We start from the raw sequence: 12113 nt of genomic DNA, 5'->3' as shown, positions 1-12113 counted from the left end.
GATATAGAGTTTGAAATTGGAGAAATAGTCATGCTTAAGGTTTCACCTTGGAAAGGCGTTGTTCGATTTGGTAAACGGGGGAAACTAAATCCAAGGTACATTGGACCATTCAAGATTATAGATCGTGTCGGACCAGTAGCATACCAACTGGAGCTACCTCAATAACTCGCGGCTGTACATAACACTTTCCACGTCTCGAATTTGAAGAAATATTTTGCTAAACAAGATCTCACTATTCCGTTGGACGGGGGAAACTAAATCCAAGTTACGTGAAATAAAAAAGAAAGCCGTGACGGTTCTTTTGTTTAACCGAGAAGGTTGTTTACAGTAAAGCCGAGAAGGTTTTGCTATCTATCTTATTATTGTTTTAGCCACGATCCTTTCAATCCATTATTTGGTATCAGATTCCAGGCATGGCTAAACAAGCTGAGTTCGAGAGATTGAATACTAAGATTCAAGAGTTGGAAGACATGTAACATCTCTTGCGTAATATAGAGATGAAGCTTGAACATCTTGAATTTTCAAGACAGCCTCAACCGGATGACTTTGTTGAGTCTGTTGATCAAGTTTTTAACATGGAGTCTATTTTTGATCCTTGTGTGGTCGAAGACACTGTACCTATTTACGATACTGACGGTGAGGATGATGAAGAGGAAGAAGAGGCACAAGCGTATGGGGTGAATATAACTTTGGCGCATTTGGTGTCGCCAATCACTTGTGATAGTGAAAATAAGGCAACTACACCACTTTTTCGTGTGCTACGAAAAATTAACGACAACACGTCTAAGATTGCACTTCCGGTTATTTATAATGTATTTGCAACTTTTAAGGTTGCGAATTTATCATCTTATGTCGGTTAAAGTGGCGAAGACGTAGACTCGAGGATGGGTCTTTTCGAAGAAGGGGAGGATGATGCAGAATTAGTTAATATTATGTAGTGACCCGAACTTTTCCATGTTTATATATATTAATTGAGATTGATATTTACATGACTAAATGTTTCCAACGTGTTAAGCAATCAAACTTGTTAAGACTTGATTAAATGAAATAAGTTTCATATAGACATTTGATCACCCAAGTTGACCGGCGATTCACGAACGTTACAAAATTGTAAAAATTACATGTTGTGGTATATATAGACATATATATATGGTTGACATGAGATTATGATGAGTAAGTATCTCACTAAGTATATTAACAATGTGTGATATACATAAGAAATAAGATTACTAAGTTAAGAAACTCGAAATGATGTATATAACGATTATCGTTATGATAACGTCTACTAAATATATATGTATCATATTAAGATATTGATACAATATATTTAACATGATAAAATGATATTTAAATATATCATTAAGTGTGTTAACAATGAACTACATATGTAAAAACAAGACTACTAACTCAAGAATTACAAAACGAGACTTATATGTAACGATTATCGTTGTAACGATATTTTAATGTATATATCATATTAAGAGATATTCATACATCATAATATCATTATAACATAATAATTTAACATCTCATTTGATATAATAAACATTGGGTTAACAACATTAATTGAGATCGTTAACTTAAAGGTTTCAAAACAACACTTACATGTAACGACTAACGAAGACTTAACGACTCCATTAGAATGTATATACATGTTGTGTTTTGATATGTATTCTTACACTTTTGAAAGATTTCAAGACACATATCAAAGTACTTCTACTTAACAAAAATGCTTACAATTACTTAAGATGCACTCAATTTAGAAATATTTCATAAGATGACTAACATTAACCATGTAGAATTAATAGAATAATTTCAGATACAACATAATATGGATCAATAAGGGAATCTCAAAGTCTAAACTAACCTTTTCTCCCAACGATTCGCACTAAAGAGAAGATGAATTGTGTGATCATCCAACGAAGATTGATTAGAAGAAATCATTTTCCCCACATCAGACTATGATACCCATGACTGTTCAAATAAGATAGGAGCCTACCAGACTGTGAGATTTTACTACTTCGATCCAAATCTTCTAAAATTATAAGAGCACCTCTTCCATTACCATTGCAAATACTTTCCATTTGAACTTTTCCAGAAAAGTAGTTTACTGATCTTCTTGCACCTACAGCTCAAAAATTTCTACAGAAAGTAAATTGTTTGAACAAAAAATGAATCATTTTGACAACCATTTATGTCAAGAGATCATCTTGGTTTATTTATTCTGTTATGTTAATATTACTGTATCTTCTTTCCTCCCAAAACTATCGAACGCAACGTGCAATATCTAATAATCCATACCTCCACACATTTTTCCAACATCTCCTTTTCACATCTGCAATTAAAAACAGGGATTCACTTATTCAGTTGTGTGCAACTTTGAGGTTTGTATTCGTAACGAATCATGGATTTATCGTAAAATCCTTTACGATAAACCGATTGATGTAAAAGACATAGAAAAAACATCGAACATTTACCATAACATGTAAAAAATTTACTAACAAACCCGATTCGTTGCTTCGACCGTCTACTTTACACTGTAATTTTGTCAACCCTTCTTTAATAATCTGTGAAATTCTTGCTTCCATGTTCTTTTCTACACCAACGATGTCTACAAAAAAGATTTAGAACCAATAAAGGTGCATGAGTGGTGTTTTGGTTTGTTACGGGTGGTTGACTCTTTGCTCGCGCAACAACTTTCACCTGGCATGCCTTTCGAGTTCCTGTCCACAAGGTTTTTTTTGGCTCTATTTTTTGAGGCAACAACAAGCGTCGATTTATGGCGACTTGACTGCCGCTTAGAGCCTAAATTGATTTTCAGGCAGACTTTAAAACTCTTGGAAATTTGATCTTACCATTTCCATGGAGTCTCATTTTCTTTTCTGTTTATTTATTTAAAAGGTTTTTTTTAAAAGCCGGAGGTACTCACGGAAGCAATCTCTCTGCCCTGGAGTAGAGAGGGATGACTTTCTCCTTCTATAGGTGGAGAATTTTTTTTTCTTGACTCATGGTTAGAGAAACGACTTCTCTTATACGCTACGGTAGAGGAAGGATTGTCTACATCTCACCTCCCCATACCTCGCATGTGTGGGATTGGTTATTGTTATTGTTGTTGTTGTTGTAACCAATAAATAAAAGTATAAACTAACCTTGTGATTCAAGTTGTACAAGTAAGCCATGGGAGAACAGATCAACCACCAACCACACAATGTAGGAGAAACGTACTGTGCTCTCTCAATGAAGCATCCATTGTAGCAAGCACACCTGGTTAGACAACCATAACGGGAGGCTAATTAAGAAATTATTTGTACAACACAATAAAAACACACATCAGAATTTGACAAAGAAAAAACACAAAGATGTATCAAAACTACACATGATGGGTTAGATGATCGACAAACACCATGTACAACATCATTATATAAATTTTTTGATGAATACTAAACGGAACCTTATCTTAACTGGTTAACAAATTGCAATCTATACACATGCACACAAATTGAAAAATTAAATTGTACACACACATGTCTATACATACAAATAAAATCCAACTAAAATTGATTATAAAAATACCAACTAATACTAATCTATACATACAAATACCAATCTATACACACACACACATTGATTATAAAAACCAACTAAAAAGACAACTACAAAAACAACTAAAATTGATTACAAAAAAAAAAAAAAAAAAAAAAAAAAAACAATAAGTACTCGAAATCAAAAAGATGAAGAATTGATTATTATATCCAAAAAAATACCTGCAAGTCTGCAAGTCGATGATTATTCACTCCGTTTATTCGATGATTCGGACGGTTAATCGATGATGATTATCGGATGCCTCGATCGTGAATAACATAGTATTGGGTTTGATTGTGATTTCCGGTTTAATCAATCGAAGTATTGGGTTTGCAGGAGATGGATGCAGACGTAGTAGAAGAAAGATTAGGGTTGCCTGGGAGAAAAATGTGAATTATTGTGGAACCCTAATTGCGAATCGTTTTAAAAACTGATTTGGGGTTTTTATTTATTGAATTTTGGACAACGCGGATTAACATGTCATTAGTATTTTAAATGTGGACCAATGATAAAATTACACATCAGCAAGTTAATGAGAGGATTAAGGAGGAGCTGACATGTCAGACTCACTCCCTTGATTTATAAGGATGTATAGATAGATAGATAGATAGATAGATAGATAGATAGATACATATAGATAGATAGATAACTACATCTTTGTGCTCGATATGGTACTGTGAGAAAAATACAAGACGAACAGGACACCGACATGTCAAATTATTTAAACTTGTACATCAACTTATTAAGTACTTAGCGGCATCGGGCAACGCTAACGGAACTCTTACAACTAAGAATTCCAAGCACTCCCCATGAAGTTTTCCGTTGATGATCACCAACATCAGTAACCGAAAAACAATCATTTAACTCGACATTAGGAAACAAAGATTTTGACGTTGTATTTAGGACATTCTGCCGGTTCCTTATATCCTTAAGCTCCATCTCTTGTGGGACCCTTAACGTTAACGGCCCAAGCTTAAGATCATTCCATCTTGATGAAGAAGACTTACTACTCAAACGATTACCATGCATCTGGGCCGTTGATTCATGATTCATCTTTGATTTCCTACTTAACTTCTTGCAATCCAAAGAGTGGCTGATTGTTGACTCAGACCGCCTTTCATGAACCTGTTTCGTGTTACGAGTTTAAGTTAGATCGCTTATAGGAACGAGTTTTCCATTGGAGATTATATCTTCTGCATGTGACGTAACATGTTCTATAAAACCACACGGTTCGCGTTTAAAGAACTCGAATAAATCTTCGTTAGCAAACGATAATGGATTTTGATGGAGATGATGTTGAAAACTGGAATCTTGAGCTTCTGTCAAGGGGGAATCGGTGAGTGAAAGTGTCTCGAGTGCTTCTAGTTCTTGATCATCACAATTGACAGTCATTTTCACACAATGTAATAAGTGTGTTTATGTGTGTGATTTGGAGTTATATATTGATTGTGTAATTAATCTGTCGTGTATATAAAGAAATCATGTATCGTTAAAAATATGCATGCACTCAAGACTTTTAATTTATAAAAAAATAATTTTGATTAATTAGGATTATTACAGTAACATAAATTTAGCCATATTCTTGTACTACGCAGGCCACACACATAAAATATTCATATTCTTGTACCAGGCCACCCAAGCCACACACATAAAATATTGATCATAATTACATTTCTATGATGGGGCATGATTCTAACACACCCTTTTTATCCTCACATACCTATTTTAACCTTTTACTCTTCTAATAATACTCTATTTCTTTAAATTGGTGTGTGAGAATCAAAAAAGTGTGTGTGAGAATCATCTCCCTTCTATGATATATACCGTTGAATTAACAATTGTTTATTGTTAAAAGATAATAATAATAATAATCATCAATCGGCAAACCATATTAAACAATAACCATAATCAAAGATTCAATCAATGCCTTTGATTGAAAGATCAATGAACAAGATATTAGTCAATATTAATTAATGTTTTTGATAGTATAGTTTTGTACACGAAGTAGATCGCTAATTTATTAATGTTGAAGCTAGACCCTATCGAAATATAATCCAATCCAATTGAAAAATAGAATTTGGTCCATGGGCCTGATAGTTCCAAATTGTTGATAATCAGGCCCAAGCAGTTTTTTTCACTTTAAAAAGGCAGGCCATATATTGGACGGATTGATTAGTGGCCCAAGATATCTTCAAACTCCCTCGATTACATTTGTGTGCCAGCGTATACGTACGAAAGATGTTGATTCACCAATATTTTTTAGAGTTGTTTAGGTCTACAATTATCTATTTAACTACATTTGAAGGTAGTGATTACTATTTAGTACTCCCTCCGTCTCATTATAAGTGTCCACTTACTTTTTTCACACAGTTTTAGGAAATCCCACTAACTTCATTCTCTACCAATCAGAAATTTTCTCTCTCCAGAATAACCTCTTCTGATTGGTTGAAACGCAAAGTGGACACTTGCAATGGGACGTCACAAAATGGAAATGTGGACAATTTAAGTGGGACGGAGGAAGTACTATTTATTCAATATACTCGAGTAATTTTATGAACATGCTTATAGTTACTTGTACTTTAATATATTTTCTTACTATATTCTATTTTCGCACTTGCATTTTCATTATGTGTTTTTTGTGTATCTAATTTTCAACCTAATCTAAACAATGCGACTTGGTCATTTATATTCGCTTAAAACCTAAAACATATCATTCAACTGTACCGATTCCACGAGTCGTAAGTATATAACTTTCCCAAAGAAAAACAAAGGTACAATAACTAGAAAGTCATTAAAAACTTGATCGAAGAACCGATGTTTAACGGGTAAAGAAATTAGTTATTAATCACTTGTTCAACAATACAATCACAATGCAAAAACCGAAACAATACAACATCTACTCGCACTATTTCACCTTATGTTACCTATGAAATGAATTCTATACATTTTTAGTATACTGCACTTGATACAAATGAATTCTAAAATAATGGGAAGTAGATGAATTACTAATTTCTAGGGAACAAAATAATAGGGAACAATTGAATTACCAAACAGATAATCGATTGTAATCTAGCATACCGTACACAATTATGCTATAGCACTTGTAATTGATGGATGAATACAGCAGACCCCAATTTTAATGTTCACAAATCACAACTTTGTCTATTATATACATATAGGGCTGTCCATGGTCCATACCCGGACCGGACCAGGCAATACCCGGACCGGACCGAAACCCAATTTTTTATGAAAATAGGAACCGAGGACCGGACCATTAATATACGGTTCGGTTCGGTCCGGTTCTAACTTCGGTCCAATCGGTTCGGGTAAAAACCCGACCCATATATACTTTTGAAAAGATGTTATATATATTATTTGATTCCATTATTTATAACGCACTTCATATAATTATCAATATATGTCATGCACAAATGAAAAAACTTAATAATATAAATAAACCAATCCAAGTTCAAAATCAAAGTACTAAATGAAACTTCAAATAATACCAAATTATCAATGTACTAAAGCGAGGATGATGATCGATAAGAACCCAAACTTAATATTTGGGTATATAATTCACAGCCTATCGTTTACCATACGAACTATGATAGAGTATATATATATATATATATATATATATATATAAACAACCTTATAGAGTTTATCATTTACGAATGACAAAATTTCATTCCTCGTCCCTGAACTTTACATCAACTTTGACTCCCTGTCCTTTTTCTTTTTTTTGTGCATCCCTCGTCTCTAATGTGTTAGAAATCTACATCCCTCGTCCTCCCGTCTAGATTCTGTCAATTTCAGCCGTTTGTTCAATCATGTGCAAAACATGTGAGGGTAATTTGGTCTTTTCATTTTATTTATTTTATTTATTATTTAACTTATCTCTTCATCTTCATCATCTCATCTTCATCATTCCCAAATTAAAAACCCTAATTTTATACTTTTATAAAATCAACAAATTAAATTATAAATGTATACAAAAAAGTTTCACCTTCAACAAATCAACAAATCTAATTAGCTTAAAGGTTAATGATGGTTGAATAATCATCGATTTGAACCAAAACACTCAGATAATTTTCATATTGTACTTGGCATTAACAGCACTTCACAATTGTCTCACCAAACAAGATAAATAATTTTATAAATTCATAGATCACAGTAATAAAGTTTACAGGCAAAATTGTTAAACAAAAGCAATACGTACAGATCATCGTTTGCTATCGTAATCAACAATCTCTTTATCAGTAACAGATCTCGAGAGTTGAACAATAGACCTACCAATCGAATTAATCCAGTCTTCTTTCTATGATATAAACCCGAATTCTTCAAAATTGTTTTGTCTACATCTGGGCTACTATTGAAACCCTAAATCAACAACACAGCCTAACCAATCATCAAATAAATTAAAAGTCGGTCACAAAATCAATCATTATTGTTTCTCAACACGAATTGATTACAGAAATTTGATCCTTACAGTATTCCTAAGCTTCGTGATGCTTTAATTCATCTTGAGAAACATCACACAAGTCTAGATCTCGAAGTCAAAACATTTGTTCATCTTGGTCAAACTTTCAATTAGATCGATATAGGTGATTGTTCTTAATGAAATTGTTTGACGAGTGTTCTAATAAGGATTCTAAGAAGATTTCATGAAGGAATCATATTCCAAAACACACTAGATCGAAAATTTGGTGTTCGTGTTCATATGAAGCCTTGCCTTCCTGTTCATCCCAATTTCTGTGATTTGGTGGTGGGTGACGGTGGTGGTGGGTGACGGTGGTGGTGGGTGAAACCCTAGATTTGTAATAGATCTCAAGAAACCACTGATAGATCTCAAAAACTTTGATTAAATGAATGATTAAATTTAGGATCTTGATGATAATTTCTTCCGAAGGTTCTAGTGATGATGAAATGAATGGGTTTGATTTAATATTTTTTGTGAGATAGATGCAGGTTGATGGGGATTTATGGCATGTAGTACAAGTTTTATTTAATCATGTCAATAAAAGAAGGATCAAGTGTAAAATGACATCTATACCCTCACATGCCTGGCACATGGCTCTATTTAACAGCTGAATTTGACAGAAAGTAGACGGAGGACGAGAGATGTAGATTTTTGATACATTAGAGACGAGGGTTGCACAAAAAAAAGAAAAAGGACGAGGAGTCAAATTTGATGTAAAGTTCAGGGACGAGGAATGAAATTTTGTCTTTACGAATTGTAAGTCATTATTTGCTTTGGCTCCAAGATATGGTATGATAACTAAAATTCCTATTATTATTTAGATATTGTTTACATAGTTATCATGTATTGTATTTTAGTATATATGTAACTTAATATCTATAAGATCATTGCCATAATAAATATGTATATTAGTAACAAGAATATATCATCAATACGTAATATATGTGAGCCACAAAGATATATGTTTTCTCGGTTCGGTCCAGACCAATGGTCTTTTCGGGTTTGGCCCGGACCGGACCGAAACCCGAAATAATCAAGATATATGGACCAATGACCGGACCAAATATTCTCGATTATTTCGGTTTCGGTTCGGTTCCTCCTCGGTCCTCGGTTTTTTTCGGTCCCACCCGGACGATGCACACCCCTATATACATACACCAGTTTACAATATAGAATTAGAAACACACATAATTGTCAACTTATCAAACTTCAAATATTTTCAAACTTACAATAGAAACACAAATCAAAATAAATAACATTGAGCATCAAAAATTAGGATCTACTCTGCCGCATTATAAATTGAAAGTCACAAAAATATTAGCCAAAAATAACACATACACGTGTATGAGATTAAAAGTATACAAAACATATGTCATAGCATCAAATTCAACAACACTGAATTAATGTTCCAATTACAATATATGACTGATCAGCTAACATGAAGAAATGGAGACATTGAATAACCTATTTAAGTGCTTAATTTAACGAAATATGTAAGTAAGTGAGCTAGAAATGAATGGATCGAAGTTGAATAGTAAATCAAACTATAACCTAATCCAATTTATAAAATAATGAATTACATTTCAACGGACAAATCACACAAGCAAATTCAATAAAGCGAAATCAGTATTATATTAATTGCTTCAACAAGTACATTCTAACATAAATACAAATACTTAAATAGACACTAACAGACGGAAAGATAAAAACGTTAACCCTAACTTTTAAATCGAAAACCCTAGAAACAGTAGATCAACAAATTAACCACCAAATCCATAAAGAGTACGTCCTTGACGCTTCAAAGCATAAACGACATCCATCGCCGTTACCGTTTTCCGTCTAGCATGCTCAGTGTAAGTAACTGCGTCACGAATCACATTCTCTAGAAAGATCTTCAAAACGCCACGTGTCTCTTCGTAAATCAGACCGCTGATACGTTTCACCCCACCACGTCTGGCCAATCGACGGATGGCAGGTTTAGTAATACCTTGAATGTTGTCACGGAGAACTTTACGATGTCGTTTTGCTCCACCCTTTCCTAATCCCTTTCCTCCTTTTCCTCTTCCTGACATTTTTAGCTTTTAATTTCTCACTGGAAAATTGAATTAGATTTGAAGTTTTTGTTGTTTAAAAATGAGTGCGGTTTGTGTGGTTATATACGGCTGCTTGTGTGTTCTGAACCGTTGGATGTCGGAGAGAAAGAGAAAAGGACAACCGTTCGATGGGAATCTGTGTTTAATTTGTAAAGTGTTTTCATTGGTTGATTGCTAATTCCCGGATTGGTTCTTTAGTTGCAACATGCGAGCGACACCTGAGTGGTTCAAATTCCTTTAGGCCTAATTCTTTTTTAACAACGATTGGGATCACCCGATGGGGACTAAATCACCCGTTGCGGTCATCTCTCGTTTTGACTATGCCGATGCAGCGATAATAACTCCGCCCCATCGCAGCTCGGGAGGAAACCTTGAAACCGATCCAAGAGCACGGCCAAATAAAACCCCCTCCCCTTTACCCCCCAAACGATATGGGAAAGGTGTCATGGGTGGATACTTCATGGCAAGGATGAAATTGTGTTTTTAATATGTAGCCAACAGAGTTCGAACTTCTGACCTCTCCTTTAGGCCTAATACTACTCCGTAGTACGGAGCAGTTACTACGTAATACATATGGTCTATTTTCGTGAGAAATATTACGATTTACGCGGATAGATCTCAGGTTGGAGATGATGGCTTAGGCATCGGTTTGTATTCCGATTAGTCTATTGTAAGGGATGTCGAAGTGGGGTCTTCCAAGAGCTCTTCATTCGGACCGCCTAAGGTTTATTATCTTCCGTCTGATAATGGGAAATCGTATTGCTTAAAGCAGGTTGAAGGTAAGCTTTTTAAGCTAAGAAAGAGAGGGAAAAAGACATCTCTCGCGACGGATAAGCTCGATAACCCTTGAACGTTTATTTGATTGGGTTTTTTTTCTTGATTTTTTGTTTGTTAGTTTGTTGTATACTTTTACACCTTATGGTTTGCATGCATAAATAAGGACATAATCGCTCTTGGAGAACGGAAGACGTATCTACAAGACTTAAGAAATTGAGTAAGAGGCATTTTTAGCAATATTACGTCAAGCGTTTTACGGCAAGAAATATATATTTAAAAAAAAAAACCACGTCAGCATACACGTGGTAAGTCAGTTACGAACTTTTCAGAGATGATTAACCAATGATAGCATTACACGTGTCTCCGAACATTCCGGAGCTCCCTGAGATACGTATACACTGGGTCGTGGATTGATTCAAGATAATATTTATTGATTTATTTCTGTACATCTAACTGTGGACAACTAGTTGTAGGTTACTAACGAGGACAGCTGACTTAATAAACTTAAAACATCAAAATATATTAAAAGTGTTGTAAATATATTTTGAACATACTTTGATATATATGTATATATTGTTATAGGTTCGTGAATCAACCAGTGGCCAAGTCTTACTTCCCGACGAAGTAAAAATCTGTGAAAGTGAGTTATAGTCCCACTTTTAAAATCTAATATTTTTGGGATGAGAATACATGCAGGTTTTATAAATGATTTACAAAATAGACACAAGTACGTGAAACTACATTCTATGGTTGAATTATCGAAATCGAATATGCCCCTTTTTATTAAGTCTGGTAATCTAAGAATTAGGGAACAGACACCCTAATTGACGCGAATCCTAAAGATAGATCTATTGGGCCTAACAAACCCCATCCAAAGTACCGGATGCTTTAGTACTTCGAAATTTATATCATATCCGAAGGGTGTCCCGGAATGATGGGGATATTCTTATATGTGCATCTTGTTAATGTCGGTTACCAGGTGTTCACCATATGAATGATTTTTATCTCTATGTATGGGATGTGTATTGAAATATGAAATCTTGTGGTCTATTATTATGATTTGATATATATATAGGTTAAACCTATAACTCACCAACATTTTTGTTGACGTTTTAAGCATGTTTATTCTCAGGTGATTATTAAGAGCTTCCGCTGTCGCATACTTAAATAAGGACGAGATT

At 34.2% G+C, this 12113-nt stretch overlaps 1 protein-coding gene across 1 annotated transcript; it reads right to left on the bottom strand.

Moving 5' to 3' along the window:
- Positions 1-9707: 9707 nt before the first annotated feature.
- Positions 9708-10173, bottom strand: LOC139873598 (histone H4). Its single transcript, XM_071861535.1, has one exon. It carries the CDS (start codon positions 10132-10134, stop codon positions 9823-9825), a length of 312 nt encoding a protein of 103 aa, XP_071717636.1. The 5' UTR covers positions 10135-10173; the 3' UTR covers positions 9708-9822.
- Between the last annotated feature and the right edge of the window lie 1940 nt (positions 10174-12113).

Source organism: Rutidosis leptorrhynchoides, chromosome 10 (assembly GCF_046630445.1).
Source record: "Rutidosis leptorrhynchoides isolate AG116_Rl617_1_P2 chromosome 10, CSIRO_AGI_Rlap_v1, whole genome shotgun sequence".
In the NCBI taxonomy this organism is placed as follows: domain Eukaryota; kingdom Viridiplantae; phylum Streptophyta; class Magnoliopsida; order Asterales; family Asteraceae; genus Rutidosis; species Rutidosis leptorrhynchoides.
This window is presented reverse-complemented; position numbering and strand designations above follow the sequence as displayed.

Bases quoted from the DNA above. Each gene is read 5' to 3' on its own strand.
- LOC139873598 (XM_071861535.1), bottom strand. From the start codon at position 10,134: ATGTCAGGAAGAGGAAAAGGAGGAAAGGGATTAGGAAAGGGTGGAGCA.